Below are 12,194 nucleotides of genomic sequence, written 5' to 3'. Positions count from 1 at the left end.
CTCTTTCTTTCTCTTTTTCTTCTTATTACTTTTTTTTTTCTTTTTTTTCTGCCAAGAATTTTATGACATCTTCATATATACTGATAACAAGAGACCCTAGTCAAGATGATGGAAATATTGATCCGGGAGGATGTAAATTAATGGATTCTTTCGGTATATTCATCCAACTTTGTTTAGCCACTGTTGCTTTCTCAACGTTACTTATTAAACGACAACGGGAAAAACCACAACGACCTCTTAGGATCTGGTAAGAATAAGGCTTATTAACTAAAAAGGAAAGCAAAAGACTGATTCCTTTTATAATTATATATATATAGGTCTTTGGATGTTAGCAAACAACTAGTGGGTGGTGTTGTAATTCATACTTTGAATGTTGTTGCAGCTTACTTTTTCGGTGTCAAGCCCGAACAAGGAGAACAATCAAATCCTTGTGTATGGTAAATGAACTATTATAGTGAAAAAATAAGAACAGTTGACATTGAAGGTATATTGACTCTTTTCCCTATTCTCAACAATTTTTTTTATTTATTTATTTATAATCACCTTAAACAAATATTAGGTATTTTTTGAATATTCTGGTAGATTGTACCATCGGCGTAGCTATTCTTTGGATCATTCTCCGAGGATTTAAGTATCTTACAGACTCTGTGTTACAATGGCCTGGATTTCAGTCTTATGGTGATCCTCCATTATTACAGCAGCTCAAACGTTGGGTGAAACAATTATTCATATATACCATTAGCTTAATGTTGATGAAAACTCTAGTTGTCTTACTCTTTCATGTTTGTCCTTGGATGGAAGATTTTGGATTATGGGTTCTTGGATGGACAGCTGGAAATTATAAATTACAAGTAGCTTTTGTTATGTTAATGCAAGTCAAAACAAGATATGCACGATTTATACTGATTGACTTATTTATTTATTTATTTATAGATTCCCACTTGTAATGAATACTATACAATTTTGGATCATTGATACCATTGTCAAACATAAAGATTCAACTCAAATCAGACTGCAACATAGGGACCATGAGGAAGAAGACGATGTGGAAAACTTATTAGCTACTATGGAAGAAGATATTCATGATCAACGAAAGCAACAATCCCAACGACATGGAACAATAGTGGAATCAGGATTAACGACATCATTATCATCTACATCTCTCCGACAAAAACAACAAACCATGATGGAAGATGAAAGGCCACTATTAGCAGAACATCATCCTGAACAAGATACGTTTGATATGGATAAGGAACATGCAATGGAAGCTCGACAAGCTTTAGATGATCATGCTAGTTTCTTACCGATTTCAACCTCACCTCGGGATACTAACAATATGTTTGAACTTGGGTTATCAAAACGTCACTCGATCGATCATTCCAACTAGACGAACTACTCACGCTATATATTCATCTTTTTGTATATTCAACAGATCAATCTACTCATTCCTTTTCATTCATTTAATATCGTACAAATATAGTGTAGTATTAGCATAGTCAACTCACATTCCACTCATATATCCCCTTTTTACCATCTCTTTTTTTTTTTTGTACATCATTTTTGTGTTTTTTTTTATATATTTTTATTATAGTTTGCCATTCTTCTACCAATACTATCCATCATCATTGTTTTATTATCATACATCTTCATCCAAATAAACAAATTGATTTCAAATATAATCTAAAACTACAAAGTCTTTAACAATTTTGCTTCAGCATCATGTAAAGATTTTCTAAATACTAACCAAATAGGACTATCATCCGTACTAGTAGCAAGAGATAATTTGTCAGTATTGTTGGTGACTTGATCATTTTCAGGCAACATGATGGAAGAGGCAGCATCCAAATATAACATCACCAAGTTGTTCAGAAGTTGTGCTTGATCATCAGTCAGAGTACCACTTTGTCCTTCAGCATAGTCAAACCACCGTTCTCCAAGTTCAGATAAGAACTGCACATTATTGTTATTATCATGGTTATCGTCGTTTACGAATTTGATGGCTTGATATGCAATCCGAATACCATCTTGTAATCCACGGTTACGATAAGCCAAGTTGCATGCTTTTGTATGAGCGTCATCGTTGAGTTTCTATGATATTTGAGCAAATAGAATACATATTAAGACTTTTTGTTTGTTTTCTTTTTTCGTTTTCTTTTTTTTTTTTTTTGAGTTTACCTTGAGGCATGCTTTTCCAAATTTAGAAGCAATCGCTCTGAACGACAAATCGTTTAGTCCAGGGAACTTCCAAAGTAGCTCATTTGATGAAGCCAATATAATCCCCCAATTGCTTTGCTCCTTATAGTATTCCAAGATATGTTCCAATGATGCATTGTAATTATCGTAGACAAACATGGTGAGTGCGGAGGCGATTCTATGTCCAATGGATAGATACGATTCATATTGTTCAAACATTAAAACAAGGGTACTGTCACTTCGGATAATATCACGAATTTCTGCCATAGATAATAAATCGAGTTCGTTGTTGAAATATTCCACACTGATTTCACTATCTTTGACTCCAACCTCGCTATTGTTTTCAACTTTGGGATTGTTACTACCATCAATATTATTGTTCTAAAAAAAAAGGGGGGTAAGTTAAAAAGTTGTACTTTTTTATGCTATTTTCACATCATTTTGTCATACCTGGAAAACTTGATTAACTAGTTGATAAAATCTTGCCAAGATTTCCATGTCACCAGCACGAGCTAAAAACAAGTCGAACCTAGGAATGAAGTATGCAACCAGTTAGTAAATAAAAACAAACCACTTCCTCTCTCTCTTTTTTTTTTTTTTTCTATACCTCTTTAAAAATCGGTAGTCGCCTTCAATTGATGTCCGCATTTCTATGATATTTGCCACAGCCAAATCTACAAGTCTAGAGGACTTCATTGTGGATAATAGTGTTGGATGATTGTCTCGTATTTGCTGTGTTTTATTGCTAGAAAGATTTGATTCTTTTGACCTTGCAGGCGATCTATTCCCAGAAGTGAATCCCTGTTGACAGTAATTTGGCGTTTGGTCTTCACTATTTTCATCATTGCCGAATTCTAATGAGTAGTGATCAGTGCCAATGGAAATCTGAGAGTTCGAACGTTGCATACTACTGTGCTGACTACTGTTGCTACCACTGTTATCGATATTGATATTATATATGCTATTTTGTCCATCATCTTCCAATCCTTCATTTGCAAAGGCGGCGTTGTCATCTTGTATAAATTGCTATAAAGAAACAATCAATGAGCATACATCTGACGAAATAGAAACAAAAGATGAGAAAATAAAACTTACTAATAAATCTTCAGGAGTAACTTGATCCAGTTGTTGTTTTGAAAACCTTTGTATAGATCGATCGGCATATACCAGAGCAAAAGGATCAGTTCGCTCGTCCCATACATCTTCTTCTGTCACCTTTTCAACCATTGCATCACAGAATCGATACCATCCACTTCCCTCAACAGGAATGTCCTCCAAAAGATTGATTTCACTAGGTTCAACCCAAATATATCCCCAGTAATGTCCAGTCCCACTAAGTCCATCAGTATGTAGTACAGCTCGTAAATCGTAAGGTACTTTACGTAATCTTGGATCGTCGAACAAGTTTTTCAATGATTCCTGTCGTTCTAATTCGAGTTGCTTCAGTTCTGTTAGAAAAAAAAAAAAAAAAAAAAGAGTTAATCTATCGACCAATAACATTTGATATTATTGTTCATACCTTTTTGTTTCTTTTCTATATCATCTCGAACATGATATAACACCTGTTGTATAGACTGTAGTGATTTGATATATTCAATATTTTCGTCGGTAGCGGCAAGCGAGCTGACTTGTGAATTCAAATATTCGGCTGTTGTGTTCAATAATTGACATTTTCCTAGAGTAACAGGGGTATCATCCTTCAAATAATTTGCATCGTCCACACTTGTTGATATAGACTGAGGTAGTCCTTCATGCTGTAAGTTCCATATTTCCTTTTGAGTCCGTCTTATGTCTGATTTCCATTGAGCTGCCAATTGATATTTCTGTAATGCCAAATCTTTGTTTTCTATCAGGTATCGATCAAGATAAATGGTCTTTTCCAATTTATAAGATGATCCTTCCTTTTTACTCTTTTGTTGCTCTTGATAATCTTGTCGATCTTCTAAAGTCACAAAGAGTATCGGTGGTACTTGAGTAAATGTAGTAAATTTGTATGATCCCCTCATATCTTCTTCGTCGGACTCATTGCTACCCAAGTCTTCATCATCATTATCAACATCGCTTGAATCTATGGCTATTTCACTATCAACTTGATAACTTTCATATACAAGAGGATCCAAACAATCATGAAATGATCGCATTGATGTGTTCATACCAAGGTTGAGGTAATAGATATCTTCATAGTCAGTTTCCGCGCCATTGCTAACTTGAGCTGATATAAGAAATAAACTAAAAAAAAAAAAATTTATTATACATCTATGATTTCTGTCTTTTATGATGATTGCTTACTTTTTGAAGTCCATAGTTTTTATCAATTCCTTGCTTTCATCTATCCTGTTTGTTTCATCGATAGATATCAAGCCACCAATGACAGAATCCAAAAAATCTATAAATCAATCCAACAAAAAAAAAAATGAGTAACATATATATATTCAGCAGTAAGCGTCTTTCATTTACCTTCAACCGTCTTATCATCGGCTTGCCACTCAGTTGATGAAGTCACTACGCGTGTATTGATCGCTCTGACAAAATGAGCTATTGATCCATATAACCGTTTTGTGTTTCCAAGAAAGGCAAAAAGTTTTTGTAGTTCTGCTAAGGCTTTGACCAATAGAAGAGGGATAAAAAAAAAAAAGGGAGAAAAGAGAAAAGTTAGTGATTTCTATAAGTCATGAATATATAATATGTCTAGCTTACCTATTTGATCCTTTGTCATAGACACTAGTTCATCCATTCTCAATATAGATGTGTCACTTGGCTCAGTCATTGTCGTCATAGGTTTCGGTTCATCAGGCTGAAATTCTTTTCGATCAGGTATGCTATCCCAGATGTCAGTAGTAGGACCATTTACATTGTTGTTGATTGAAGAATCCATTATGTTTGGTGTCAGTGAAATACTTTCATCCTTATCTATTGTCATTATAGTATCATCGGATGTTAATTGGGAAGATTGTTGCTGTCGTTGTTGTTGTGGTGGTGGTTTGACAATATATCCATGTACAGGTTCTCCAAATCCTTTCCAATAATTGGTGGAATTTCCCCAAGTTTGCGGTGTTGGTCGATATGAGAGGATAGCAGATCGAAAAAGAGTAATATGGAATAAAGCTTGAATGATGATTGGTGCATAGGCGAAGTGATATGAAGGAGGACGCAATCCAATGGGTCTATAGTATACAATAATTGTGAATAAGGATATCACATATATATATGTAATGATACACTTACATATTATCTATGGCAGCACGATCAGACGGAGCATCAGGATCTCTCCACCAAGTCAAAGAAGACTGAGTAAAATGAGGTAGAGATTTGGTATTGGTATTTGGAGAAACAGATGAGGATTGGGTATATTCCTAATCCAAAAAAAAAAAAATAAATAAATAAATAAATAAGAGAAGAAGAATATCAATATTCTTTCTAAATATTTCAATCTTCACCTACATTCGCAGTAAAAGGAACAACACTCCAACTAGCATTATCGCGTGTAACATCTGAAGATTTGCCTTGATTCTGATAATCCTTGATTAAAACAGCACGTTTTTGCTCTGTTATTAAAAAAAAAATTAAGGTCCTTTTGATCATCAACTGTATATTGAGTTTTTTTTTTTTTTTTTTTTTTTTTTTTTTTTTTTTTTTTTTTTTTTTTTTTTTTTTTTTTTTTTTTTTTTTTTTTACCTTGTTCCATATCCTCTTCTTCTTCTCCTTCTTCTTCTGCTTCAGTATGAGAAGTAACCGTAGAATGATCATTTATAGATATATGTTGTTGGATTTGCGATGGTTGTTCAGTAGTAGTAGTAGTAGAAATTTTGTCAAATGGAGTTGCTTGAGACCAAAGAAAATCTTCATTGTTATTCCTCGTAAATTCTGTTTCGTTCAAGAAGAACTATATATATAATAAAAACTTAACAATAGTTTTTTATTCTATTTGTTTCTTTTCTCACTTACGCTTTCTTCAGTGTCTGCCCCACCAGAGAATATAAAATCAGCAGCTCTTTCCACATTGTAGTTATAACGCTATCAAGTAAAAGAGGAAGAAAGATAAAAAGAAAAAAGGATTTAGTAATTATTTCGTCCGAATACGTTGTCATATTAAAGTATATACACTTTATTTACACTTAAAGCATTAATGGCCTTTTTTCTATCGATACCCTAATTAAAGAAAAAAAAAGAATTAGACAATACAATTTAAAAATTTTCGAGATGTCTAGTCTAAGGAACAGTTTATTTTACCAGCATTTCTAGCTGTGAAATAGCATCGCTTATAGTGGTTTCAGTCGTCATAAAAGTATAGTGAAAAGATTAAAGGTAAAAGAAAGAAAAGAAGAAAGAAAGAAAAAAAGGGAAAGAAAAGAAAGAAGGAAAAAACTGGACGTATTCGGAGACTCAACATATCATATAATAAGTTATGATTATGAATATTATTATTAAAAAAGAAAAAAAAAAAAAGAAAAAACTGGTTTAATTGAATAAAAGAATTATTCTAAAATTTGAATATAATCATATATCTATCTTATATTCTTATTTGTTCATATTTGTTTTAAAGGTTAAATAATTCTAGAAACCTAGAGTGAAAAAGTTCTTTTTTTCTTCAGTATGTCTATTTTTCCACGTCATAAAAACGGGTTTTGCTTTGAATTTTTTGAGTGTAATTTTTTTTTTCTTTTTTTTTCACTTTTTTTTTTAAATTTTTTACTACGAGAAATACCAAAATATATAACAATGAAAAAGAAAAAGGTAAAATTCAATATAAATAATATAACTGATTAACTTCTTTTTAGGTCTTATTGATGGGAAAGAGCGGATCAGGAAAAACATCCATGCGTTCCATTATATTTAGTAATTATATAGCAAGGGATACAAGACGACTAGGAGCAACAAGTAAGTTATAAGAATATATATATATATATATATATATATATATTCATTAACTCTTTCTTTCCTCTTTTTCTTTTTGAATAGTCGATGTGGAACATTCTAATGTCAAGTTCTTGGGCAACCTTGTCTTGAACTTATGGGATTGTGGAGGGTAAGAGAGAAAAAAAAAAAAAAAGATACTGAAATATTGTTAATATATAATAATAATAATACTTTCTATGTCTATATAGTCAAGAAGCTTTTATGGAAAATTATTTTGCATCACAAAGAGACCGTATATTCAAGAATGTCGAAGTACTCATTTATGTATTTGATGTGGAAAGTCGAGACTGGGAAAAAGATTTACACTATTATCAATCATGTTTGGATGCTATTTTGGCCAATTCAAAAGAAGCGCGTATATTTTGTCTTATTCATAAAATGGATCTTGTACCCGAACATCAACGTGATGAAGTAAGTTTTTTTTTTATTTTCGAAAAGAAATAGATGAATGATTTCTTATTTTGTTTTTTTTATTATGCAGATATTCAATGAAAGATTGGTTGAATTACGTACAAGATCTGAACCATTACATATTGAAGGTTATTGTACTTCTATTTGGGATGAAACCTTATATGCTGTAAGTTTTTCTATATTCTATTCAATCTTTTTATTTATTTATCTATATATATTATTATTATTAGGCATGGTCTCAAATCGTCCACTGTTTGATACCCAACATTCGTACTCTAGAATCACACCTTGATAACTTTTGTAGAATATGTGATGCTGATGAAGTAGTATTATTTGAAAGGACTACTTTTTTAGTAATCGCCAATGCTGCTACTATTAAACATCAAGATCTACATCGATTTGAAAAAATCAGTAATATTATTAAACAATTCAATCTCGGCTGCAGGTAAACCAATGATCCCCTTACCTTTTTTTTTTTTTTTTTTTTAATTTACCCTTTCCCCCCTTTGTCTTGTCTTTAGTCGATCACAAACAAGATTCAAAAGTATGGAAATCCGAGGTAGCTCTTTTACTGCCTTTATTGACGTTCTTACCAACAATACTTATGCAATGATTGTCATGTCAGATCCAAATATACGTAAGTTATCTTATTTATTTCATTTTATTTAAAATTATTAATTATTATATTATACAATAGAATCTGCTGCTACTTTATTGAATATTTCGGCTGCTAAGAAACATTTTGAAAAACTGGAAGGACCTCAGTGAATATAATTAGTTTTTTTGTTTTTTTTTTTTTTTTGTTTTTTTTTGACTTAAAAAGACGTGAAATTCCCAAATAAAAAAACGGCGTTTGAATATATATAAAAAGTCTTGTATCAATCGATATATTTTTTATTGTTTCTCTCTTTCTCTTTCTTTCTCTTTTTTTTTATATATTTTATCTTCATGGTTTCACGACCTATATCACGATTTATTATTCATCGATCTATTTGGAAAACGCATAATACATATCATCCAAACAAACTTAAACAATGTCGAATGTTTGGTGATCAATCTCAACCTTTCCCTTCTCCATACCCAAATCGACCTATTATTGAAGACGATAAAAAGAAGGATAACGATTTGACTAATGATTCTCTTAGCTCTTCCGATACTCTCAATAACAAAAATGACAACAACTTTGTATTATTAAGTGACCGACAGAATCCACTTCTTACTACACAACCTAATCTACATTTAGAAGATACCTCATTATCCTTTTACCGACAACATCACTTTGATACCTATCGATTATTACAATCACTAGAACAACAAGGTTTTACGAGAAATCAAGCTGAAGTAGTTATGAAAGGTATCAAATTCAAACTACGAGAAAGGTATTTTATTATTATGTACAAGTATTATTATTTTTTTGAAATACTAAACCATCTTTTTCTTAAAAAAAAAAATCTTACCGGGGATATTATATAGTACAGCACGACTAAGAAAACAACTTTTACTTCGATCTGATCTTGAAAATGTAAGGAACATAGATGATTTATTAATTGTTGATTGATCACTTTTCTTATTTTATTTATAGGAATCTTATCTATTCAAAGCAGAATTATCAGAACTTCGAACAGAAATTCAAATCATGCGGCGTAATGATACTCAAATGTTACAAACAGAAGCAGCAATGGTAACTAGAGAAGTAGAAGCTTTGGCACAACGATTACGGGAAGATGTGGCAACAATGAAGAATGACGTGACTTTGGATATGAACAATCGCAAGAATGAAACACAAGAAGAACAAAAGGCTATTGATATGAAAATACAAGAAATCAACAACAAGTTTACAGTACAAATGGGTGAAGTAAGAACTGAATTGGAAGCTGTTAGATGGGAAACCATATGGAAAGGCATGGGTAAATACAAATAGATATGCGCACATGATATACATGAAGGTTGATATCTCATTTTTACTTCTGTTTTTTTTTTTTTTTTCTTATTATGTCCACGCGGGAATTTGAACATCATTATTAAATAGCTGGTGTTGCTAGTGCAGGAATTAGTATTGCCACACTTGGATATTTATTGACAAGATTTGCTGATCGAAGAGCTGAAGCTGCAAGGGTGGAAAAGTTAAAAAAGAAGAAACTTCTCAAGGAAGAAGCTCGACAATCAGGAACTGCAGATATGGAAGTTATATATTAGATTTTGATGATATTGAGTGATTCTTATTGCTAGACATAGTTTTATTTTTTTTTATATATACTTACTACAATAAATAAATCTTCTTTTCTTTTACATTATTATTGTAACCAAGGGGATAATTTGCTGGATTTTTTTTTTTTTGTTGTGATAGGGTCAGGTGGATAGAAATAAAACTTAAAAAGTTGGCTACGACTCCATTGACTGTACGACTTATTTCTTTTTTTTTTCCTTTAAATATCATTATGATTCTCCTTTTTTTTCTTTTATTTTTTTTCTTTCTTCTTTTGTATATTTCTCATTATTAATGCAATCCACACCATCACTTCATCATTCAATCTCTTTACCATTACTACCATGTTCAATATCCAGTTCTTTTAGTCATACAACTCCACCAGTAGAAGCACCTACAACCATCAAAACAAAGCCTTCTTTTTCAGAAATAGAACAAGTTCAAGATGATCAAGATCATTTATTCACAACTAGTCATTCTTTGATGACTGCTCAATTACAAATTCACAAAGTGACCGAACCTTTTGTTAGTCCACTTACTGAAACTAATCTTGATTATCATAAATCTACCGTAAGTTTTGTATATTAAATACTTAGGGGTGGGAAGTCAAGGTTTTTTTTATGCAGATCTGACTTGAAAAAAAAGATATCTCTAATCATATGGTTAACTCTAGATGATGGGTTACACATAAGCGTGGTATTTTTTTTTCTAACTTCCACTTTTTTTTTTTATAAAAGTTTCCATCAAGTCGTGATGCTAAACGTAGATATGTTGAGTTTTTTATACAAAATCAAAGAATGCTATTAGAACAAGAATTGGAACTACAAAGAAAAACAAAGGCAGAAATTAGCTCAATGATACCTTTGGACACACGATCAACTGATGAAGAATTAGTACGTGATGATAATCAACAATTTATTGGCTCTTTATTGACCTCGGAAATACAAACACCCATTCTCTCATCTATTAAAACTGCTACTACTACTACTACACGTCGACGCCATTCCATGTTATCTCAACATTGGCTTTCTAATAATGATCATCAACATCAACATAATGCTCTACCTTCATCGGATGATAATCATCAAACCATAAACGTAGACAACACTAAGCAACAAAACAAATCATCATGGTTAAAAAATCTTACACGATGGATTCGGATTGGTCAAGATAAAAAAAGGAATCGTCGACTGTCACTATTGGATAATGATGATGATGATGAACAAGAAGTTCAGGTACAGACATCAAGACTGGATGATATGCAACGACAAAGACGCCGTGAACAACAAGCAAGAAAAGCAGCAAGACATGCCTCTTGGTCAGTCGGTACCTCTTTTGAAGAATACAAGCGAGAAAAAAATAGGATGGTAGAACAAGGTTTATATGGACTCAGCAATGCCAACATCGCTCGTGCATTAGGTGGTTCACAACGTTCAAAAGCATCACTTCTTTTTCTTCCTGTAGGCAACGCCGTACCCTCTTCATCATTAACAAATGATCATGATCCTCCTATTCCATCGCCATCATCCATCACTCCTTCGACTCCACCACTTGTACACACTCCTTCACCATCATCATCCAGTCAACAACAAAAAAAAAAGGATGTATCTTTTATGGAACAAACACTCTCTTCTACTAAATCACTCTTACGCCCGGCCAGATCGTTACGCAGAAAACAAAATCATCATCCTGTCGACAACCCAATCAATGATGATCATCATCATAGAAAAAACACTGTTCGCATGGATCCTCATCCAACGCATCATCGCCAACAACGACAAGATAAAAGACGACGCAGCCATCATTTTGTCAATCGATACTCGCCACAACTATCAGCATTAGAGGAAGAAGATTTAGCGATGACAACGTCAGATAGTCAAAACCTGATTGCATTTCGATACCCTAAAATGGTACGATTACAAGACTTACGGGATGCGGCAATTCATATACTTTCTGTGTCGGATGACCATCAACCTAACAGAAAAAAGATTGGTGATGATCACACTATGGAAAACGATCATTTCAAATGGCGACAACATAAGCAACTATTTGATGATGATCATGATAATAACAATAATGACGATGATGGTGACGATGATGATGATGATGATGATAATGATCATGATAGTTTGGAAAAATATATACAACAATATAGAAAATCAACAAAACGATACTCAGACCCTGGATTTGGTTTATCTGCTCCTCCTTTCCCAATTGGACGACCTTTAACGACACTGTATAACTAAGTTTTTTTTTTTTTATTGTTATTATTATTATTATTACATAAATAACGACTATTAGGTTAGTTTCTCCACAACTAACATACATACACACATACTTCTTTTGATTTAATATTTAATTGTCTTTTTATACAAATAACATTTTTTTTAAAAAAAATTTTATGATTATTATTATTATGATTACTACAGTTAAAAAAAAAGGGACGATGGTTGATGCGTAATATTTG

At 32.3% G+C, this 12,194-nt stretch overlaps 6 protein-coding genes across 6 annotated transcripts; 4 read left to right on the top strand and 2 right to left on the bottom strand.

The window, feature by feature from the left end:
* Nucleotides 1-10: 10 nt before the first annotated feature.
* BX664DRAFT_338059 (vacuolar membrane protein-domain-containing protein) lies at nt 11-1,651 on the top strand. The gene is made up of 4 exons (XM_051546359.1): nt 11-247; nt 318-437; nt 560-871; nt 934-1,651. Exons 1-4 carry the CDS (start codon nt 63-65, stop codon nt 1,385-1,387), a joined length of 1,071 nt encoding a protein of 356 aa, XP_051398314.1. The 5' UTR covers nt 11-62; the 3' UTR covers nt 1,388-1,651.
* Nucleotides 1,537-4,675, bottom strand: BX664DRAFT_174701 (uncharacterized protein). Its single transcript, XM_051540002.1, has 7 exons — nt 4,483-4,675; nt 3,713-4,422; nt 3,289-3,641; nt 2,801-3,219; nt 2,644-2,722; nt 2,176-2,574; nt 1,537-2,088 (listed from the first exon to the last, which is right to left on the bottom strand). The coding sequence occupies exons 1-7, from the start codon at nt 4,494-4,496 to the stop codon at nt 1,687-1,689; spliced, it is 2,376 nt and encodes a 791-aa protein (XP_051398313.1). The 5' UTR covers nt 4,497-4,675; the 3' UTR covers nt 1,537-1,686.
* Nucleotides 4,676-4,677: 2 nt separating this feature from the next.
* Nucleotides 4,678-6,633, bottom strand: BX664DRAFT_174749 (uncharacterized protein). The gene is made up of 8 exons (XM_051540003.1): nt 6,424-6,633; nt 6,307-6,342; nt 6,139-6,207; nt 5,869-6,076; nt 5,635-5,738; nt 5,419-5,480; nt 4,891-5,357; nt 4,678-4,802 (listed from the first exon to the last, which is right to left on the bottom strand). Exons 1-8 carry the CDS (start codon nt 6,472-6,474, stop codon nt 4,789-4,791), a joined length of 1,011 nt encoding a protein of 336 aa, XP_051398312.1. The 5' UTR covers nt 6,475-6,633; the 3' UTR covers nt 4,678-4,788.
* A 210-nt stretch (nt 6,634-6,843) lies between these two features.
* Nucleotides 6,844-8,291, top strand: BX664DRAFT_338049 (rraga protein; the record flags this gene model as incomplete). The annotated part of the gene is made up of 7 exons (XM_051546358.1): nt 6,844-7,071; nt 7,153-7,219; nt 7,299-7,521; nt 7,592-7,687; nt 7,752-7,966; nt 8,043-8,158; nt 8,219-8,291. The coding sequence occupies exons 1-7, from the start codon at nt 6,981-6,983 to the stop codon at nt 8,287-8,289; spliced, it is 879 nt and encodes a 292-aa protein (XP_051398311.1). The 5' UTR covers nt 6,844-6,980.
* A 151-nt stretch (nt 8,292-8,442) lies between these two features.
* Nucleotides 8,443-9,815, top strand: BX664DRAFT_338048 (uncharacterized protein). Its single transcript, XM_051546357.1, has 4 exons — nt 8,443-8,900; nt 8,995-9,043; nt 9,104-9,428; nt 9,551-9,815. Exons 1-4 carry the CDS (start codon nt 8,470-8,472, stop codon nt 9,715-9,717), a joined length of 972 nt encoding a protein of 323 aa, XP_051398310.1. The 5' UTR covers nt 8,443-8,469; the 3' UTR covers nt 9,718-9,815.
* A 180-nt stretch (nt 9,816-9,995) lies between these two features.
* On the top strand, nt 9,996-11,976 carry BX664DRAFT_360709 (uncharacterized protein; the record flags this gene model as incomplete). The annotated part of the gene is made up of 2 exons (XM_051548184.1): nt 9,996-10,297; nt 10,465-11,976. Exons 1-2 carry the CDS (start codon nt 10,022-10,024, stop codon nt 11,971-11,973), a joined length of 1,785 nt encoding a protein of 594 aa, XP_051398309.1. The 5' UTR covers nt 9,996-10,021.
* Between the last annotated feature and the right edge of the window lie 218 nt (nt 11,977-12,194).

This window comes from Halteromyces radiatus, assembly GCF_025201355.1.
Source record: "Halteromyces radiatus strain CBS 162.75 chromosome Unknown BX664scaffold_6, whole genome shotgun sequence".
Taxonomy (NCBI): Eukaryota; Fungi; Mucoromycota; class Mucoromycetes; order Mucorales; family Cunninghamellaceae; genus Halteromyces; species Halteromyces radiatus.
Note: the sequence above shows the minus strand (reverse complement) of the source record. Positions and strands in the feature narration are given on the sequence as shown.

Excerpts from the sequence above, each read along its gene's own strand:
- BX664DRAFT_338059 (XM_051546359.1), top strand. The coding sequence starts at position 63 with ATGACATCTTCATATATACTGATAACAAGAGACCCTAGTCAAGATGAT. Across the intron at positions 248-317 it reads CAACGACCTCTTAGGATCTG|GTCTTTGGATGTTAGCAAAC; the intron begins GTAAGAATAAGG and ends ATATATATATAG. Across the intron at positions 872-933 it reads GTAGCTTTTGTTATGTTAAT|ATTCCCACTTGTAATGAATA; the intron begins GCAAGTCAAAAC and ends ATTTATTTATAG.
- BX664DRAFT_174701 (XM_051540002.1), bottom strand. Across the intron at positions 3,642-3,712 it reads TATAGAAAAGAAACAAAAAG|AACTGAAGCAACTCGAATTA; the intron begins GTATGAACAATA and ends TTTTTCTAACAG. Across the intron at positions 2,723-2,800 it reads GACTACCGATTTTTAAAGAG|GTTCGACTTGTTTTTAGCTC; the intron begins GTATAGAAAAAA and ends CTTCATTCCTAG.
- BX664DRAFT_174749 (XM_051540003.1), bottom strand. The coding sequence starts at position 6,474 with ATGACGACTGAAACCACTATAAGCGATGCTATTTCACAGCTAGAAATG. Across the intron at positions 6,208-6,306 it reads AGGCCATTAATGCTTTAAGT|CGTTATAACTACAATGTGGA; the intron begins GTAAATAAAGTG and ends TTTACTTGATAG. Across the intron at positions 5,358-5,418 it reads CGTGCTGCCATAGATAATAT|ACCCATTGGATTGCGTCCTC; the intron begins GTAAGTGTATCA and ends TGTATACTATAG.
- BX664DRAFT_338048 (XM_051546357.1), top strand. The coding sequence starts at position 8,470 with ATGGTTTCACGACCTATATCACGATTTATTATTCATCGATCTATTTGG. Across the intron at positions 8,901-8,994 it reads AAATTCAAACTACGAGAAAG|TACAGCACGACTAAGAAAAC; the intron begins GTATTTTATTAT and ends GATATTATATAG. Across the intron at positions 9,429-9,550 it reads AACCATATGGAAAGGCATGG|CTGGTGTTGCTAGTGCAGGA; the intron begins GTAAATACAAAT and ends ATTATTAAATAG.